This window comes from Poecilia formosa, unplaced genomic scaffold (genome assembly GCF_000485575.1).
Source record: "Poecilia formosa unplaced genomic scaffold, Poecilia_formosa-5.1.2 Scaffold145, whole genome shotgun sequence".
Lineage (NCBI taxonomy): Eukaryota > Metazoa > Chordata > Actinopteri > Cyprinodontiformes > Poeciliidae > Poecilia > Poecilia formosa.
This window is the reverse complement of record NW_006800084.1, coordinates 887947-908554: the sequence shown is the minus strand read 5'-3', so window position 1 is coordinate 908554 and position 20608 is coordinate 887947. Positions and strand designations below refer to the sequence as shown.

Here is a 20608-nt window from a genome sequence, read left to right as displayed (position 1 = left end):
AATCCATTTGGGCAGACGGGCTGAATGTAATCTGAAGTTCAAGTAGACGCCCAGAATATGGAAAAAGGGGATTTTCCTGAATTTGAACAGGGCATGTTAATGTCATATGAGCTGATCTACTGCAGGTTTTCCACACATAACCATCTCATGTTCACACAAAATAGTCAGACGACAAAAAGGCAGCACCAGTCCCAAAAAACACTTATTACAACCAGTTGTATGCAGAACGCCTTTCCCTAAATGCACAAAATATTTAACGTTTTGCAGCAGAAGACATCACTTTCATGAAAAGAAAAAAAAAAGTTTTAAATCACACAGGCTCACAATTAAAACCAGATTGAAAAAGACATTATATGTGTGAAAAGGCTTTTCTAGTCCAATGAATCTGTAACATTCAGATGGCAGAGTCAGATTTTGGCATAAATAAGATGAAAGCATGAATCTGGCCCAACTCGTATCAATGCATTGCACAATATGTGTAATTTTTTTTTCCATTGTTGCAACTCACTTTGTGTCAGTCAGTTGCAAAATATTAGCAGCATGCAGTGTGACAGTAATGACCACACAAATTGATGCAACAGTGACTGAAAGGGAAAACGCATTAATTTAAACCATATTTATTGTGTTATGTGTTGAGCTTAAGTTGTTAGGCTTTAAAACAACATTTTGTGCCCTGTCAGATGAAGTTAGACCGACACATGGAAGCAGTTCACAAATGCTGGGGATTTTGGCCTCCTTTCTTAATCTACCACTAGAGTCGAACGTAAAAGAAATATTTGCACTGCTGTTTCATAAATCATTCAATTAAAGTGTTAATCTGATCACCATCAAAGAAATTGGTTGTGAAGAAGAGGGGTTTTTTGGGGGCTGCGGAGTAGGGGGGGAACCAAAAGATCTTAGACATTTTGACTGGACACATTTTACTGATTAAAATTTAATCAGAGATTTTACATGAATCATTAATTGTGAACACGTCTAAGAGTTCAATTTAAGATCTAAATAATGTATTCATACAAAGACATTCTGGGGAAAAGCTGACTAGACTTTAGGGTAAAGCTTCAACTTAAAATATTTCTTTGAGAACCTTGATCAAATTTTAAACAATGTGATGCAACCATGTGGATAATGGTTGTATTATAAAGCAGGATTATCTTTGAAGTAGCATGACAAATATACATAAAAACTAAATTATCCATCTGGAAAAACAACAGAAAATCTTTATGACAGCTATGGATGTAAGAGGGAAAAAATGCATAAACCCAGAAATGATCATCCAGAGTAAAAAACAACTTTCTTTTGAATCAAAAGACAAAACAAATACTTAATTTCAATTAATGTATTCACCAGAGTTGAATGCCACGTTTGTGGTCTTTTGCCAACACCGCTAGTGTCTCAAACACTTAAATGCTGGATGTTAATACTTGGTATAAAGTCATTTATCCAGCAGCACTCAGTGTTCTCTTCACAAGGCTGGAACATACAGAAAAAATCTTTGAACAATCCTCTTTGCACGGACTCTCTTATTCTTTCTACTTTTTAGTTCACACAGTCACATATAGTTTTTGGGTCTTGGGAATGAGAAGGCCTGGAGAAACATTGCTTTTGTCCTGTTGACCATTTCTATCTTCACTAATCAATACAATGGAATGCCAACTCATCCTTAACTGTGAAAGAAAAAACAAATCTGTTGAAGTTGCAACTCACAGATAAGTTGCTTTTGTTTTTTTGTCCCTCATGCAACCCCCATTGTAATGCCACCCTGGGTAACTGCCTGTATGACCCATAAAAAACACAATGATGATCCAGAAACAGGCCCACAGCATCACACATCCTGCACCAAAGTGGGAATGAACTGCTTTTCCATACTTTGTTTCACAGTGAATTCACCTGGAGTCTTGAAAACAAAGTATTCATGCAGATGTAGTGCACATATTTGACATGCACTTAAACTTGTAGCTTTAAAAATTAAACCACAATACAAACAGAAAAATATTCCAACTTTATGGGAAACACCATAGATAAAAACACATGAAAGAAAGAAGAAGAAGCAAGAAAAAGAGCATAATTTTGTATTTATCAAACTTTTCAAGTATTCATAATGTGGCTGGTCCAACTTGCAGATTAAGCGAGCTAAATATACAAATGAGATTATTTCTCTCTTCTGAGCTACTGTCTGAAAGCATTTCATCTGTCTTTATATCACTGCATACTTACATTTTATTATCCTCTGCAGTAACACCTGCTGCACCATGACTCCATGGCGATTGTACACGATAGACTTTATGACCTTGTTATATTCATCAGACAACTATAATGTGCACTGAGCATCAAATGGCTACATTTCTCAGTGTGTCCCAGATGTTTATCAGATATGAAGACTGTTTCTCTCCGTGTCTTTAGTCAGGCTCTGCAGCAGAGATCTCTGAAAGGTCACATCGCTGGACTCAGGGATCAGAAACTCCAGCAGCAGGTCACAGATGCTGTAGATCAAATGCCTGCAGACAAGAACACAAACAATCACTGACAAATGTCAAGAGCCTCTAAGAGACGTAAATACATGAATCAGACCTCCATTAACACATTTTGTTCAATTCCTCTGGTTATTAAACGTTCAGAATCACGGTGCTTTCCGAAATGACTTACTTGTTTATCTGATAGTCCTGTAAAGACTCCAGCATGGTCTCCAAGCTCAGTCTGTACTTCTCGCTTCCCAACATATCAGCTATTAGCTCTGTCACGGCATCAAAAGAAAAACTCAGTTCACGTTGAGACACCTTTCAATTCACAACGGGTAAATTTAAACCCTGAAGCTGCTACGGACCAGGAAGCAGCTGCATCAGGCAGTTCAGACATTGATCCTTGGTTTCCTTTTTTTCAGCAGCACTTCGTTCAGGCCGGGGTTGAGCAGGCAGCGTCCCACCGGGCCACACAGCTTCTTGCAGGACCTGGAGGTAAATCACCCAGCAGGGGGCGCTGGTTAGGCGGGCAGCGCCTATGTCCAGCCATCTGGAATGGAAATGGGATAGTTTAGATTTTTATATTAAGTGTGGGCATTTTGGTCAATTTATCAGTCAAACTCTGATATAAACAAGCACAAATCTGGGATCCTGATGAATTGTTGCCAAAAATAAAAAGAAAGCCACACCCAAATATAAAGATTAAGACAGGAAAGTCCTGGTTCTTCTATGTACTGCGTGTTTAGAGTCTCTGATAAACATGTTGGACACAACTAAAACAGTTTTCAAAAACAATTTTTACAGCTTCCCACATCTAGATTTGAAGATAAGGGAAACAAAAAACATGCTTGGAAAATGCATCTGTTGCCATTTATTTATATGTTTGAAGTGCTGTTTGCATTTACTGTGCAAAATCAGACGAAAAAAAACAAAACAAAAACAACTACCTTTCAATGAAGGTACCAAAGAGAAGTCTGATGGCCTTCTGGATGTTCTCTGTGCAGAGCCAGCTCCAGTGATCCTTCATCAGCAGGCACAAAATGTTCAAAGCAACATCTGCCACAGCTGTGTCTGCGGTGGACACAAATACGCACCGGATAAATCATGTCAACACAGCGACTTAAAAACGTTTGATATTAATGGTTCGGATACTACAACGCAACTAGGTCAGGTTTGGCCACGCGGCGGAGTTCTAGCGCACCCTAGTGGAGAGACTAAGTCACTGCAGGTTACTGCTGCGCTACAGTACAGATAAAGCTACAGTCTTGCAAAAGTATTCATTGTCGTTTTTCACATTTTTTTTGTCAGATTGCAAACACTTTGATTTATTTTATTGGAATGTTAGATGATGCGCAAAGTGAAAGATAATTTTATACTGGAAGGAAATAATTGCAACTGTTACTTGAATAAAAATGTGTAAAGTGTGGCATGCTGTCAGATAGAGCTCACATTATGTCATTACTCCTGGATAACTCCTGTCTTCAGAAGTAAACTAATTAATTCAGTTAAATTCAGTTTATTTATATTGCGCCAATTCACAACAAATATTCTCCTGAGGCACTTTGCAAAAATAATTTTAAAAATTATTAGTAGAGTCCATGTTCTTAAGGGTTTTATGCTCCCTTTTTTGCAAAATAGCCCAAGCTGAGTATGATTAAATGGAGAACACTTTCAACAAAAAGTCCTGCAAAAGAAGGAATTGGATTCAGGCCTGGACTGTGACTGGGTCATCCCACAACATAAATATAAACTAATTCCCTGTAGCTTTTTACCTCCCAGCAGCACAGTAAAGTATTTTCCCACAGCTCTATTGAGCTCCATCAACCTTACCATCTACTCTGACCGGCTTCAATTACTCTCCTGTAGCACGATGTGTTCACAGTGATCGAGGAAAGTTAGTTTTCCACCATTTTCTGGCTTAAAAATGCCAAAAAGTGCACTCATTTCACCAGAGAACATTCTTGTACACGTTTGCTGTGTTTTCCACGACTCTCAGCAAACTTTACACATACTTTTCATGGTTTACTTCAACAAAGGCTTATTAGAGGAGCACAGATCTGAATATTTTTGCAGGGCACTGTATCATTATCCCAACCTGTCCCATGAGTTTTCCCTGATATCTTCTTGTCTTTAGCTTTCAGCTCGTAGCTCGGCTTGACTGTTTCTGTCATGTTTGGCCCACCAATAAGTCTTTCCTGCTCTCTGACGAAGTTCTCCAAGCCACATAGTGACATGCCATTGAGCACCTGAACAGTCACAACAAATGGAGGAACATGTCAGCTCTGTCTGATTTCTGCCTGGAGCACACGTTTTACAAATGTGTTCAGTGTGTTATCTCACAGAGCTGCCTTCACTGAAGCAGTATGTCACTTTAGGATGGAGATCTGGAATATTGAGCGATGGAGAAACTTTACTTGGGAAAAGCCTCCTGAGGCCCGACATAAAGAAACAAACAGAATAACGTTTCATATATATCTTTTCAAAGGCATGACTGCACAGAGTACTGACCAAACAGGGCTGTCACCTGTACTTTCTGTAGTCCATTGTTCTTCCGTCAGTATCACCCTCAATGTCTTCGGTTGGACTGAAAAGCTCAGGATGAGGGAATGCTGTCCTCAGAGTATCTAAAGCGTTTTCCATCATCTCCGGTCGCAAGTTTAAGAAGTTAAACAGTACAAGACATAATCAAGGTTTGCCATACTCTAAATCTGACTCCTTCCGTCTGTTTTTAGCTACCTTATCAATTCTTGACTTTGTTAATGGCTTTCTTCCAAAATACGTGCAAACGTCCGAGTTCATGGCCAGGAACTCCTGCACGTCTTCACTGTTGGCCGTCTCAGGAATGCTGTTTAATTGCTGCAAAAAACATGAGCACATAAAATATACCGCCTTGCATTTAAGACCTACGTCTTCAACATACCTTCAGGAAGGTATCCAGCTGGCTTTTACGAGCTTCAACCTTCTCGCTGTCCTGGCTGCCAAAAGGAAGGTCAGGAAATATTTTCTTTGGGCCTTTGACATCTGAAAAGCATTCCATTTATAGATAAAGATGCACTCTCAATGGAATAATAAGATTTACTTGACGTGAAAGTAATTCGTCATTCACTTCGGATTAGTTTCCTGAGCTCCGGCTTCTCCTCCAAGCGTGCTTGCAGGTTGAGGAACTCGCTGTATCTGCGGTTAACAGAGTGACCCACTGCCAGTGGTGCAGCGGCTGTGCAGTCACCATCAGCCACCGTCTCAAACTGTAAAAAAAAAACAAAAAAAATGTGGGTTTTAGTTTTGATTTGGTCATATAAACGTAAAACTGCATGGCTAACAAATAGACACACACACACACACACACACCTGTACATAAAAGTATGTTGTAAAAACTAGCTTAGCTTTGATTAGAGTAAGAATTTGTTAAACTTTTGATCATGTCAGACAACTATAAAGATCATTTTGTATCAGGAGTTACATTAGTCTATTTTTTAATCTTGTACTGGTAATGGGAGAGTAAGATTAAGCATGTGGTTTTCTTAAAGATTAAAATGATTAATAATGTGGTTAAAGATTATTTTTCCTGAAACCTTTAATTTGAGCTTAAATAATCTTTCTGTTGTTATACAGTTTGACATTTTCCCTCTTGATCTTTTCTAATTAGACAAGAAATAACCTGTTACCAGATCCAACATGAAATTAAAGTTTCAAAACTGGACTTTGTTTATCTTGCTGGTCTTGTCTTAAATTTGCCCGAATAAAGATATTAAAAATGTCCATTTGTACAAACAAAAGCCCAACTTCCCCAACAATGACTCAATAGCATGTTGACGTCCATAAGATATTTTATTCTATTTGCACATTGATGCAATTTAGAGCTGGGATGTCGTTCTAATCAATATTTTAAACCATTATAATGTAGACTGATCAAATAAAGTCTCCAGTTAAGGATCTCCAGTCATTATTATCATAGTAATAGTTCAGAAAATCTAATATAAATTCATCGAACAGTAAGTAAAAGCACCTGGAGAGTGTAGAGTGTGTATGGATGTGTGCCGGTGCTCCGCTGCTCCTTCACATTGACTGTGCCAGAAATGTGAATGTTCTGGACTCTGAATGGCGTCAAAGTCGGGCCGCTGGACAGGTCGAAGCTGTACGTGGTCAGGCAAAGCTTTTTTGGGGGGCAAACTGGGGATTTGTCCTGCGCAATGCCAGCTGGCCACAGGGAGTCTTTGGGCTCAACCACCTTCGATCCAAAATTTCTCAGAGGTCGAAAACAACCGCAGGCTTCTTCATCGTTTACGGGGAGAAGGTTGCAGAGGTTGGTGGTGGGAGCGCAGTCGCAAACACTTCCTGTCAGGTTATCGTCTGAGTCCGAATGGATAAGTGGGTCTGCAGAAACGGTTTTGCTCTCCGATGACTGTTTATACTGGCCCGATGTGAGCGAGCAGCAGTTCATCTTGAACGGTGTGTTGAAGCCTGCGTGGTAGCTGGACATTCGGCTGGGAGACGTCAGGCTGACCAGGCTGCTTTGAGACGAGTCCGTCCCAGAGATCGCACTCTGGCTCTGAGGCTCATCTAAATCAACAGAGGTGTTCTTGGAGCTGAAATCGGTCTGATCGGACACAGACAGTGACTTGCAAGTAGTCCATGACTCCTCATGTTCATGACATTTATACAGTGCATCAACAGAGGGGTCATCCACGCTAATATCCTGCGATTCTCTGGATTTGGTGAATATGTCCACGATGGTCTGATTGAGCCAGTCGGGATCGGAAACCCTGCCTATCAACGGCAACAGCACATTGCAGGTGATGAGCTCTGTCACCATGTAACCCCCGGTCCTCGTTTCCATCTGAGGGTATGGGACCAGAACATGCAACACAAGTTTAACCAAAGCTCTGGCGTAGTTGAGCTCAGCGGTGGAACTGCTCACGGCTGGATGAGGAGACTCGACTTTACTGTAGAGCTGCCACAGGCCGCTGCTCTCCTTCTGCGCCGACTGGATCTGCCTGACAGTCATGTAGCTCTGCAGGTGGCAGCCATACAGCTCCAACAGCCGCTGAACCAGGGCTTTCCTGTCCACTCGCCGCGCACGCTCCTTCAGTTCCATCACAGACTCCAGCATCGAGTGACGCACGGCTCGTTCAAACTCTCCTTCCACCTCAGGAAGCAGGGTGCGGTACCACGAAGACACGAAGTCACGTACTGCCTTGTGGACCGCACAGTGGATCTCATGGTTCAGCCTCCACTCATGCTCAGGGGAACACAGAGGAGGGTTAACTTTCCCCAGGGGTAAAAAATGCTCCAGATGTAGGAAGCTGTTAGCGTCCAGAGCAGCTCGGGACCCGAGCCAACCACCAAGAACCACCAGGAGGCTGGTGAAGACGCAGAGCAGCCACACATTCACCAGCAGATGGAACAGGATGAGCCATGCCAGTATGGCGCCAAAACCCAGGAGCCTCCGCTGGCCAAATAACTCCAACAAAGTCCAGTGAGCGGAGCTCTTTGAAGAGGGCATCACAAAAATATGGAAGATGACGTCCTGTGGAAAACAAAGATACGCTAATTAAAAAAAAAAAAAACACACATTAAAGAGAAATTTGCTATAATTAGATGCAAAGCAGAGGTATGTAGGTAAGTCACTACAGTGAGAGAGATTTCTTCAAAAATAACTTTAAAATACATGATTACATATCATTTTAATTTAGCAATCAGTTGATTGATGTGGTCGATTGATGCCAAATTAGAGGAGTATGTGCCTGTAGAAAAGACGGCTTCCAATGCGTTGAGGAATGTAAAGATGCTGTGTGGAAAACAATAAAAGAGCCTGTGTTTAAGGATCAGCAGGGATTCTTCGACATCGACATGAGATTCCTCCGGATTAGAGCACAGATTTGTCATTTCTGATGTGGGCTTGGTTAAAATTAAATACTTCTTTGTTCACTGAAGTCTGTGTCAACAGAGTATTTTCTCACGTCGACAGGCCGCCAGGAGGACCAAACTAAAATAAATTGCATTAATAAATTTTGTAGATTTATCTATTTTTTTTTAAAAAAAACTGTAACTTTGAAATATAAAATAGTAAAAAAAAATAAGCGAAACTGTAAATTCAAGTTTAATTCAAGGTAAGAAAGTAATTGAGAAAGTAAATCCAGTATTGTAGTTTTAAGTAAATTTTTAAGCTAAAATATTTATCATGTAAAATGTTCCATCTGTTCCAGTCAGTTATTTATTGCATGCATGAATAATCCATCAATAATTACTTCCAGGTTAACATTGCTCAATTGTCTGTATTTGCATCCGTCTTATAAACATTTCTCAAAGTTTGCTTTTTGTGTACATCTACAGCTCAGTATTTATGAAATATTGGCTGCTGCAAAGTTTAAAGTCACTCAGTCAATATAAATATTAGAATCGCTCGTAGGTCAGTACACTGGTCGGATAAACTAGATCGAGGGTGTTAAAACAACTCGCTGCTAAACTGTAGAGCATTATTTTAAAACTAATCGCAATGTAGAACATGAAATATAATGTTGTGACTGCAAAATATAGGACTACAGTACCTGATATGTGACTGGGTCTATATTAGCTGGGAAACCGTCCTGCTTCTCCTCCTGAAGCTTTCTGGACTCGCTTTAATCCTACAGCAAAGATTATCTGGATTGAAAGCTGCTGCCCATATGGACAGCTGACTGCCTGAGAGAAGCTGCTGATACTTCACTTAGCTGTTTATGCACATAATAAAACAACCAATTCATCCAAGGATGGAAAAAAATACATTTTCATATCAAGCAAATATCTGGGTTTGAAATACTGTAAATATCTGGTCATTCAGATCATTAGTAAGTTACTAAATTCTGCAAAAAATAAAATAAATAAATAAATAATAAAAAAAACAGATGTAAAAGGTTGATGAGTTGTAGCCTCCATCTGTTCACCAATTTAAAAAGGTCTGGCACCCTGTTATTGCTTGAAAACACAGCTAACCAAGCGTATCCTAAAAAGTCAACACACACAAGATCAACTGTGACTCTGAACATAGAAAATGCAGAAACCTATTCCCTACCACTTATGTAAAATGGTGTAACTTGGTATGTATGTGAGAAAATGCCAAATAAAACTATACTAAATGCACACGTCTCCCTTACTGCAGCAGCCTGCCACCACAGCAGAGGGTTAATTCCCTGGAGTAAGGTATCATATAATCCAAACGCCGCGGCTTCGCTGTGCTGCACACTCGGCTGACATTGCACAACAGCCCACAGAGCTGAGCTGACATCAGGAGGGGGCGGAGCAATTGCACAGCATAGAAGAAACCCTTCCCACACAGCTATAAACGTTTTATAATCGGACAGATCTCAGATAAAGCAGAGAGGATCTGCATCCATCCATCCGTTCTGATGGCTCCTGTTGAGGTGGAGAATCCAGGTGAGCTTCCTGCATGTTGTACTTTAAGAAAGAATGAGAGCAGCTGTTCACCTGCTTGTGCTTTCACTATGATTTCAAGATGGCTACTTGCACACTGATCTTATAGTAGAGCTTTACTACGTCTAATTTATGCAAGTTTTTTTTTAACATATGCTAAAAATCAGCTTAGGGTTTTTTTTTGTGGACTTTGTAGGACATAATGTTCTTTTTGCAGCTAAACTCTGGAGGTATCAGGTTTCACCTTTATACGCAGCATCTTGTTTGAATACAACACTCTCTCACTAGCACTTCTCCTAAATTAAATTAAGACTTGGTTGCAGGCATCATGCCTTTTAGTTGAGCTGTTTTTACACTGATATTGGTTTTTATAAGACTGGCATTTAGTTTGTTTGAAAAGCTACAATAAACAAACCATTTTAACTCTTTTAGGGGAAACTGCACAACTAGAAAAGCAAAACTATTGTGTAGTAGCACAGAAGACAAAAAACAAAAATATGTACTATTAAATCTACTATGCTACTTCTACTACAAAGCAATAGTACCTCTTTCTGCAAAGTGTAATCCCGTTTATGAATGTTATTGAAATTCAGTAATCAGAAGTAATCAGAAACTTGAGATTTCTGTTAAACTCTTAGACTGCATGCCAAAAATAAAACTCATGCACAGTTGTTTGAGGAGTGTGTACAGACATCTGCAGCAGTTTCAAATAGTTCCCTGTGCTTTGAACGTTTGATTCTAGGAACCTCTGTCTGACTGGACATATTGTGACCCTTTTTTCATCCTTATGACATGCAGAGTTCAGCTGCACCAGAATGAATTTTAGAATATATAAAAAGCACAAATTCAGTTTTGATCGGAAGGAACAAAGAGTTTGATAGAAGGAGATACTGAGACTGCATAAAATCAGATTCAGCTTCAGCTTGCATCTTCAACTCCTCCCTGGCCTATTTCACACATGCGTAGGTCTGGGTGCACATGTGGGACATGTGAATGTAGACCTGAGCGACTGCTGACGCTCACCTGAGTTGGCAGAAACCAACCTGATAGAGGGACAGCTAGTGCAGCACATTGCTCTAAACAATGAAGCTGTTTTGGCCCAGCTGATTCTGTAAAGTCCTTCTCTTATCTGTTAACACGTCAACATGGTCCTGAGCTAAGTTGATTTTATCTGAGTGAATTACCAAATTCACTCAGAATTTGGTAATTCTACTACAAAGTAGTAGTGTGCACCAGCAGTCCTTAATGCACACCAGGACTGCTGGTGTGCATTAAGGTTGTTTTTCTAAGCAAACATCCTTAGAGTAGTATTATTAGGAAAACGGCGTACCTTCCTGGTAGAGAAGAGTGTTGTTCCCACAGCAACAGATGGTATCCATCTCCATGTTGTGTGGAGAGTCAGTTTATGGTCTAATTGCTGTGTTGCAGGCAACCAGCTGTTGAAAAAGTGAAAAGATCAAGTTTAGATGGCTGAAATCCTGTTTATGCTGTAGCTAGGCAACATTGGAGTCTGGACTGTAAATACAGAAACACATCGGAAAGGAGAGCTTGGTAAAAAAAAAAAAATGTGTCGGTGTCTTTATGGCTAAAAGTTCAGTGCTTTCCTCCACAGGATATACACTATGGTTAAACATTCATGCATTGTTAAACCAAATTAAAAACACCAGGAAGAAAAGACTGCTCTGCTAAGCTCCCAATAAATGGTACAAATTTCATAAATCAAAGATGTTTATCTTCCTCCAACACAGACAGTAACTCCTCTCTCAAATTTAAAGCTCAGATTTAACATTATTGCTACTTTAAAGCACAATTGCAATTCAGCATTTGTATTTAATCGATTAGTTGTCAAGTTGTTGTTTTTTTAGACATTGGTTGTAAGCTTGTGTCTCTAATAAGTCCGTTTTATTATTTTATGATGTTTAATTTACGTTTTAGCACAGTGCCACACTTTTGGAAAGATGTTCAGTTGAGACTAATTCTGTTTTGAGTAATGTTGAGTTTTCATTTTGGCAATCTCTTCCTTGAAATAATCCTGCAGTGTGAACCCTCAGGAGAGTGGGAGTTGACTTGTCAGCTACATTTTTACTGTTTCTATGAAAAACAAAACAGCTGCCTACAGAAACAGAGGGAACAGGAACCGTGTGATCTTTATTGGGTTCATATGTCAGATTTTGTTTAGTACTCAAAGTCAGATGAGAATCAATCATTTGTTTCTCAGGGGTGAGTGAAAATAAATGCATGTCTGGCTGAACATTTCAATGTGAATGTTTTATAGAGAGTGACTGTGCAAGAAGGCCACCAGTGATCCAGTAAATAAAACTATTGATTTTTCTTAACTTTTGCAACTATCTTTATGGAGAGAATAAGTTTGTCACTTATCCATTATAACATTCACTTTATTGAAGAAACTCGTGTAAACAGTTTCTATTGCTGACAAAAATATGTACCACTACTGAAATCTAAATTCAGAGTTCAATCAAATTCAACAAATCACACTATTTTTGCAAGTCATGGCTATGCAATTGTATTTTGTTTTACACATATTTTATAGTTTTACCAAAGCTAAATATTACAAATAATGTTTTTTTTCATAAACATATTGTGCAACATTTTCTGAACAGTGTTTAGGTACATATTCTGTGAGAAACAACATGTATGAGTTTTGTAACTAGAAAAGCAGTTATACTGTGCAGAAACATGCAAACCATGTGGATGTTTTCTATGGTTGAAGACCAACAAAGATGATGAGTTTTAAGTGTTAGTAAATGACAGCAAAAGCCTAAAATTGCTCTAAAATAAATTTTCTTTGCATTAATTATTATTCATCTAAACAACAGTCAATTGTTTAGGGACTTCATCTGCCTTCAGTTTGAGATCTGCTGTTTCCCCAAAAAAGCCTAATTAGTTATTCAATTTTCAATTTATCCCGGACGAGCCCCCATTTGTCAGGTGTGGCAAATGGGGGCTTGTCCAGCATAAATTGACTTCTGTAAAGTCAGTTTATGACTTTACAGGTCAATTTAAGGGGACTATTTAATTTAACAAGCATAACACATTTTTGGACTGTGGAAGGAAACCATGGTACTTGGTGAGAGACCATTTGTATGTGAAGTAAACACACTAAGACCATGCAGACAGACGTTGAGCCAGGAATCGAATCCCTTATCTTCTTGCTTTAAGGAAAAGATTTCTAATCCACATCACAACAGCTTTATTGTTAAGAGCAATGTATTGCACTAGGTATCCCTCAAATAAGCACATGAATGATGCTTGATAGAGAAATAAAAGTGATAATAGTAATAGTTATAATAGTAATAGTTATAGCTGAACTTTAATATCCATAGAGTGTAATTAAGATACTGGCTGTGTTTTCTGCAGATGTGGCCAAACCTACTGCCAAGACCAAAGTAGTTACAGGACTAGAGAGCATTGCTCCTCTTATCAGCACAGTAGAGGAAACCCCTGAACCAATCACCACCACAGTTGAAGGCACTATCCCATCCTGGATCAATGGTAATTTCCTCCGCAATGGACCAGGGAAGTTTGAGTTTGGAAATACACAGTGAGTATGGAAATCAGCTTGGATTGCATCATTCTGGTTCTGCTTGGTCTCAGTTTGTTTTCTTCAAAATATAATTCTATACATCCAGCCCAGCATTTGTTTTTGCCAACAGCTACAACCACTGGTTTGACGGGATGGCCATGCTTCACCAGTTTAAGATCCAGAACGGCCAGGTGACGTATAAGAGTCGCTTCCTACAGAGCGACGCCTACAAGAAGAACAGCGAGCGAGACCGCATCATGATGTCAGAGTTCGGTACCCTGGCAATGCCTGATCCATGTAAAAACTTCTTCCAGAGATTTCTCTCTCGCTTTGAGATGATGGGTGAGTGCAGTGGGTGGATTATTAGATATTGATTTGACAGAGGATGGAGAAGAATGAACAACGTTTACTTCTCTAAGAATCCTTCTCAGTTTTAGTGTTTCCTTCTTATTTTCAATCTTATTTTAAGCAAGAATAAAGAGTTTGGATTTATAAAAGAAACTATAACATTTGAGAAGAGCTAGCTATCTAGCTCTGATTAAGTGTGCACAAAATATTTTCAAAGTCTTTGGTTGTTCAAACTCTTTTGGACTCCAGCTGTGTTGGAGAAAAGCCTCTTAAGGAATTTTCTGTGCTGCAGTTGCATAATAAAATATAGCAGGACGCAAGGGAGGAGAAAATGTTTTACATAACCAAACTCCACACAGTAAGTTCAAGCTGAAAACTCTGTTTCATGAACATAAAAGAAGCTAGAGTTATGTTTTCTTCTGTTCCAGAACCTACAGATAATGCAAGTGTGAGCTTTGTGAAATACAAGGGTGACTACTATGTCAGCACCGAGACAAATTTCATGCACAAAGTGAACCCGGAAAACCTGGAAATGTTGGAAAAGGTACTATTATAGTCATCACAAAGAGCTTGGAGGTGATTCCTCCATTTTAAAATGTTGTGCAACATATTTTTCCATCATGTTATACAGTTTTAGAAACTACGATCATCATCTTCTGATTTCTGTTCAAAAGGTCTTTGCAGGGAGGCTCCTCTTCCATAAAATAAATCTATAGATGTGTCTATAATGGAAGACTGACTGAGTCAAAGTCCAGACCTAAATCTAATTCAGGGGCAAGACTTGAAAATTTCTGTTGGAACTCACCGCTGTGCACTACTTTGTGACATTACTTGTGCTTTACAGGTTGACTGGAGCAAGTTCATTGCTGTGAATGGAGCAACTGCTCATCCCCACTATGACCCAGACGGCACTGCCTACAATATGGGCAACTCCTATGGAAGCAGAGGTCAGGCCAATTCATTAGTGAAGCACACATTTTCTACCGTTTTACATCTTAATTTTTCATAAGTTTTATAAAAATAATTTTTACTTTTTTTTAAAAAAATTGTCACTTTGTCCTGACAATCAAAGTTTTTTATTAAAAGAAAAAAAAACTACCAGATTCTCCCGCTTGTTCTCTGCTCTGCTACATTTAGCATAGCCATCGATAACGGTGGATAAACTGTTTTTCTGTAACGGTAAGTTGCTTCTCCGCCATTAGCAACTATAGCAAACTGGAAACCTTCCTTCTTATGGGGTTCCATAAGCGTCAAAAATTGGAACTTAATGCGCTCTGGCGCTGAATGGTTGGCGATAGTAGCACTGTAAGAATTTTGTTTTTTTTCACATATTATTACTCAAATTATACTGTATGGACATAGTGATAGTTTTAACAAATATGTAAAAAAAACAACTTTTTTTTAAAAATAAAAACTTATAAATTTCACCACAAAGCCAATGATTTATCTTATGTTTTAGGAACACTGTACAACATCATCAAAGTCCCCCCTGAGAAAACAGAAAGCAAAGACACCCTGCAGGGAGCCAAAGTCCTTTGTTCAATTGTTCCAGCAAACAAGTCCCATCCCTCCTACTACCACAGCTTTGGTAAAGCCGTGCTTCGTGGTACCTCTTCTTTGAACTCTTTTCCATTTGCTGCTGCTTTCAGCTCTAACGCACCTCTCTCCTTGCCATTCTTTCTGGTACCAGCCATGTCTGAGAACTATGTGGTTTTCATCGAGCAGCCAATTAAGATGGACCTCCTGAAGATAGTCACCTGCAAGATCAGAGGAAAGGCTTTGAATCAGGGAATATACTGGGATCCAAAGCAGGAAACTGTTTTCCATCTCATTGACAAGCGTTCAGGAGAGGTCTGATGAGAAGCAAGAATTAAAATTAAAACCAAAAGTCATAATTTCATAAAGTTTATGATTTTATTTATTGCTCTGTAGGTCATTCCAATGAAGTATCACACCAAAGCCATCTCCACCTTCCATCAGATCAATGCCTTCGAGGAGGACGGCTTTCTGATGGTGGATATGTGCTGCTCAGATGGCGGCCAGGCCATCAGCAATTACCTCATCCAGAACTTACGCAAATCAGGAGAGGCACTAGATGAAGTCAGTAAAACAACATAACCAGACTGTGTTGAGCAACCTATTTTCTCCTTTCAGACAATCAGTCAACCGCCATACTTTCTTTGACTAAAGACACCAAAAACAATCTGCTCCTCTGTGATCTTTCCAGCTGTATAACACCAATGACAAGACTTTCCCACGGCGGTTTGTTCTGCCCCTAAATGTGACCAGTCACACCCCAACAAACCAGAACTTGAACACTCGGCCTTCCAGCAAAGCAACATGCGTCAAAATCAGTGCCTATAAGGTGAGAGGGATTTACAGTGCATCCCAGAGATATTCAATCCCCTTAAAAAATTCACATTTTACTGTGTTACAAACACAAGATTTGTTGTATGTCACTGGAACTTTAGAGAAAATCTCAAGTAAGCTCTCCAATATTAGGAAATATTGGATATAAAAAGACAATTTATCGTTTTTCTGCACACACCAAACTGCAGTTATGCCTATTTTCAGATATCAACCAACCAAAAAGTTTGAGGCTGGCTTCACACTGCAGCCTGAAGTGACCCGATTACAAATTTTTTGACATAATGCGACCTGTATCTGACTTTTTCATCACAGACTGAACAACACAGGTCGGACTTTTTTCAAATGTGACCCAGACCACTTCGATATCCGATCCGATTCAAATGTGACCTAACGTCCAGGTCGCATTCATCTAACCTGAACGTCACTGATACTCGACAAATCTCCCTATTCTGCGTCCTGATACACGCAAGCGGGAAGAAAAACAACAACCATGACGGACTATAAATATGATTAAGTTGTTAAAGTCGGTCGGACAACAACTTCAAAATCTATGCTCCACCGTTAGCATCAATGTTTACTTCCGCAAACACTGAGCACTTCTTCTTTATGGCGGTTGGCAGGGCACGCTATCTCTGTGTGACGCTATTGCGCCCTCTACTGCGCATGGCGGAGACTTTCAGGTCGTTTGCCGTTCACACTGCAGAACATATACAGGTTGCATTTATTTGGAAGTGTGAACGACCACGGCAAAAAAACCAAAACAAAAACGATTTTACAAAATAATTAGTCGAGTACTCACCAAACATCAGAGCCAGTAATAAAACGTATAAATAAAAACAAACACATTCTAGTGATGCATAATGTGTCCAACTTTGTTGAATTTGACTGAACAAAGCCTAATGATTCTTTCAATGAGTGTCTAACTTTAGCAACACACAGCTGCTCTTGTCTTTGCCAACAGGTTTTCTGCCAACACGAGAATCTCCATGGAGATGACCTGTACGAGTACGGTGGCCTGGAGTTCCCACAAATCAACTACAGCAAATTCAACACCAGACCTTATCGTTACTTCTACGGCTGTGGCTTCGGACACATGGTGGGAGATTCCCTGCTCAAGATGGACTTGAAGGACAAGACACTTAAGGTGTTATCGTGTTGCTAAATGTTAATTTTGGAAGATGCACTGTACCATCAACAACTGTATGCTTTGACCAGGGTTATGCAACATGTTGTTCTGTAAACCTGCAGAACAAGCTAACAATGGACATGATAAATAACTTGGTAGAACAAACAAACAGTGATAAAGGTTAAGGTAGTGATGCTCAGTGTTACTTAAGACATTTGGGGAGGCATTTCTTCTTAGTCAACATTAAGGCAAAAATAATAATAGGTTTGTAAAATTATTTGCAAGAAACCACAGAGGCTCTGATCCTAAAAAAAACAACAAAAAAACAAATAAGGATTTAAAAAATATATTATTTAAATGTCAAAGAAAACCTAAAGTGTAATGTGTGGGATATAAATTACTGCAGGTCTGGCACCAGAAGGGCTTCTACCCATCAGAGCCGGTGTTTGTGCCGTCGCCTGATGCTACGGATGAGGATGCTGGAGTCATCCTGTCGGTGGTCCTCACACCTTCACAGGTAAAACTCCCCATGTCAGGCCCGATACTGAATTTTACTGAAACAGTTACATGAAGACAAGTGCAATACTTTACCATTAAGTTTGAGTGCAGAACTGTCTAAAGTCAGGGGATTTAGTTTAAGATTGAACATTTACTCAATTAAAAATCTATGATTTTCACATTTCCTCAAGGAAATATTTATTTCCTTGAGGAATAAATATTCCTCAAGGAAATCACACAAAGTGTCCACTTTGATATTGTTGAATATATTTTATTGCAAGAGAAACACAGGTTGTATTAATATTAAAATATTGGAACATGAAAAGTCTGTCATTTGCTTGTTCCTGTGGACTTCACACAAATATGTTTGTGTCCCAGAAATATACAGGAAAATACTGACTACGTGTATAAATTTATACAAATGAATCCTAATAAAAATTAGGCTACTCTAAACCAATTTATAAAAAGTATTGCTTTAATCACAGACTAAGTTTTAAGTTAAGCTTCAGTGCTGGAACGCTTTTTATGTTAGTTTTAATATAAATTCATGTTGACTGTAAGATGATTAATTTCCTTCTTTTAAGCTAGCAGCGGTATGCTGCACTTATATTACGTTACTGAAGGGTTAATGTCACCAAAAGACGGGCTGCAGTGGTTTTCTGTTTGTTTGAATTGAGTGTCCTTTCCATGCCTGATTTTCTTCACTCTCTCTGCAGGATAAAGGGACATTTCTCCTGGTTTTGGATGCAAAAACGTTTGAGGAGCTGGGAAGAGCTAACGTGCCTGTTAACATGGCTTATGGCTTCCATGGTGCCTTCTCCGCCTCTCCATAAGCCGCTGCTTTCTACATTAACAGGATTAAAGTTAGTGCATATAATGTAACTGGTCCAAATTAAGTATTAAGCAAAAATAAACAGTATTCCTTAGGCTGCAAAGTCGCTGTTGCAATGTGCACTTACTTTCTTAGCTACACCTTCTAGCACGTGTGCTTGTCTTCAGAGTTGTTTTAATTCTTCATGGTGCACTTTCAGCAAAGTGTCTGAAACAATCTGCAAAGATTTTTGTCTACAATGTCATGATGCAAATCTTGTTGAATGTAGCAGCTCAAATCAAGACTCCTCTGATCTGATATGCTATTTTGTCATTTTAATGAGCAAGAACAAGAAACTGTAGCCGGAGTTTCTTGTTCTTAGCTGACAGCAGTGGCGCCCATTGTGGTTTGCAGCCTTTTCCATTGAAGGTATGATATGTTGTGCATTCAGAGATGCTATTCAGTTTCTGAAACACTCAGACAAGCCTTGTATGCAACCAAAATTAAGCCATCTTCAAATTCACTTCACTTATTTTCCCATTCTGAACTGCAGGAAGTTGTTTTCACCAGGTCTAAATGTTTACAAGCACCAAGTTTCTGCCATGTTTTGGCTGATTTGCCTTTTTTCTCAAGCAATTGAAAAGAATGTGCCTAGAAAGAGTCCTGATCATGTACGAATGTTTAAGCGATTCACTTTTGATACTGACTAAATGCTGCTAACATATTATCTGCTTTCTTGAAACTTTGCCTAAAAACCTATTAACTGAAACATGATATTCTTATTTTCTTTCCGTTTTACACGTTAGCTCAAAACTGACAAGTTGTTCCTGAGGACACAGTAGTGTTACAAAGTTAACTACCTTTGTATAATTCTTTTTTTTTTTTTTTACTACTTTTAAATATTTGTATTCACTTCTACATTTTCTATCAACGAAGTTACAATTAAATTTTAATTTTGCTAATTTCTAATGTGTTCCTGGTCGTCTGTTTTACACATCAAGTTAGGAGTGTGTGAGAACTAAAATCATGCAGATAAGTTGGTTTTTCCCACTGGATAAATTTACTCAAATTAAATCTATTTTGAATATTTTCACATTTCAGATTATGCCTCTGAAAGGCAGACGGATTGTTTTTTTTGTTTGTTTTTTTGTATACACTCCTCTTCCAAGGTTGCCAATAAGATGTAGATGGCAAATTCAAGAAAACTGCATCCCATATTTATGCTATGACGCCAAGAGCCAGCCAGGAAACTAAACCAGCAGGGGGCGCCCGTCAGCGTCCTGCTTCTCAGGCAAGATACAAATTTTAAAAAGCTCAAAACTTGTAGGTAGAATCATGAAGCATTCTTTACAATTAACGAACATTTTTTTTTAAAAAAAAGGAAAAATTCTTTGAAATGTTCAATTTATTTAGAATTTACAAGAACTGAAAAAATATATTGTAAATATAAAAATAAAGATGTTTATATTTTGTCAGGAATTAAATGATATTCTCCATTCATAATTTAATCGCACAAATTGCTAAGTATAAGTGAATCATTTATCATTAATAAATGCATTAATGACTTCTGTTGCTCGTGTTAGCACTGAAAATAAAATTTGCGCATTTGCATTTTGTCGTCACACCTAGACAAAAACATTTTGGCTACCATTAGAGCAACCAACCATGTTGCTAAATTTTGAATGAAGTGTTTTTCAATAAATATTTGCCCAATCAGATGCCTAATAAATATGTAATAATATCACAAACAAGCGCAGTGATTGATAAAATTAATGACTGCGGTAAAATAATCCAGCATTTGTCCACTAGAGGGCACCATTTGGTAAGAAGTGACTTCAGTCACTTGGATCCAAGATTTCAGTACAGAACTGAAATCACTTCCTCAGCAAAATAAGTTGTTTTAAAAAGAGAGAGAAACTCTAACAAGTGGAAAAACTGCCACATTCTTCTCTGTAGGAGTTATTCATTGATACTGCTTGTTTTTGAGCAGAGAATCTCATATGTTGCAACATTGTTAAGCAGCAACTCTCCCTGTTTCAGCTGTG

General features: G+C 38.8%; 2 protein-coding genes across 11 annotated transcripts in view; one reads left to right on the top strand and one right to left on the bottom strand.

The window, feature by feature from the left end:
• Window positions 1–878: 878 nt before the first annotated feature.
• LOC103145660 (sorting nexin-19-like) overlaps window positions 879–20608 on the bottom strand; it is a 101538-nt gene continuing 81808 nt past the window's right edge. For 7 of the 9 annotated variants that reach the window (XM_007563184.2, XM_016676995.1, XM_016676991.1 and 4 more), the window contains 12 exons: window positions 11197–11302; window positions 6463–7983; window positions 5563–5701; window positions 5377–5477; window positions 5193–5312; window positions 4981–5099; window positions 4797–4884; window positions 4552–4702; window positions 3404–3527; window positions 2822–3006; window positions 2644–2731; window positions 879–2495 (listed from right to left, as the gene is read on the bottom strand). In XM_007563184.2, coding sequence (XP_007563246.1) covers window positions 2366–2495; window positions 2644–2731; window positions 2822–3006; window positions 3404–3527; window positions 4552–4702; window positions 4797–4884; window positions 4981–5099; window positions 5193–5312; window positions 5377–5477; window positions 5563–5701; window positions 6463–7959 — 2742 coding nt within the window. In that variant the 5' untranslated portion in view covers window positions 7960–7983; window positions 11197–11302 and the 3' untranslated portion in view covers window positions 879–2365. Of the gene's footprint in view, window positions 2496–2643; window positions 2732–2821; window positions 3007–3403; window positions 3528–4551; window positions 4703–4796; window positions 4885–4980; window positions 5100–5192; window positions 5313–5376; window positions 5478–5562; window positions 5702–6462; window positions 7984–9004; window positions 9148–11196; window positions 11303–14563; window positions 14644–20608 lie in introns of those variants that run through there. The other 2 variants (XM_007563183.2, XM_016676997.1) reach the window with 2 other exon arrangements.
• On the top strand, window positions 9703–19529 carry bco2a (beta-carotene oxygenase 2a). Of its 2 annotated transcripts, XM_007563187.2 has the most exons (12): window positions 9703–9869; window positions 13245–13428; window positions 13541–13752; window positions 14187–14302; window positions 14603–14705; window positions 15218–15346; window positions 15449–15609; window positions 15691–15858; window positions 15986–16123; window positions 17090–17272; window positions 17661–17771; window positions 18469–19529. In XM_007563187.2, the coding sequence occupies exons 1-12, from the start codon at window positions 9842–9844 to the stop codon at window positions 18583–18585; spliced, it is 1650 nt and encodes a 549-aa protein (XP_007563249.1). In that variant the 5' UTR covers window positions 9703–9841; the 3' UTR covers window positions 18586–19529. The 2 variants fall into 2 exon arrangements, with proteins under 2 accessions (XP_007563249.1, XP_016532484.1); XM_016676998.1 differs by lacking the exon at window positions 13245–13428.

Coding starts and splice junctions, on each gene's coding strand:
- bco2a (XM_007563187.2), top strand. CDS start 9,842: ATGGCTCCTGTTGAGGTGGAGAATCCAG. Junction 14,706..15,217: donor CAACTCCTATGGAAGCAGAG/GTCAGGCCAATT, acceptor CTTATGTTTTAG/GAACACTGTACAACATCATC. Junction 15,859..15,985: donor CAGGAGAGGCACTAGATGAA/GTCAGTAAAACA, acceptor TGATCTTTCCAG/CTGTATAACACCAATGACAA.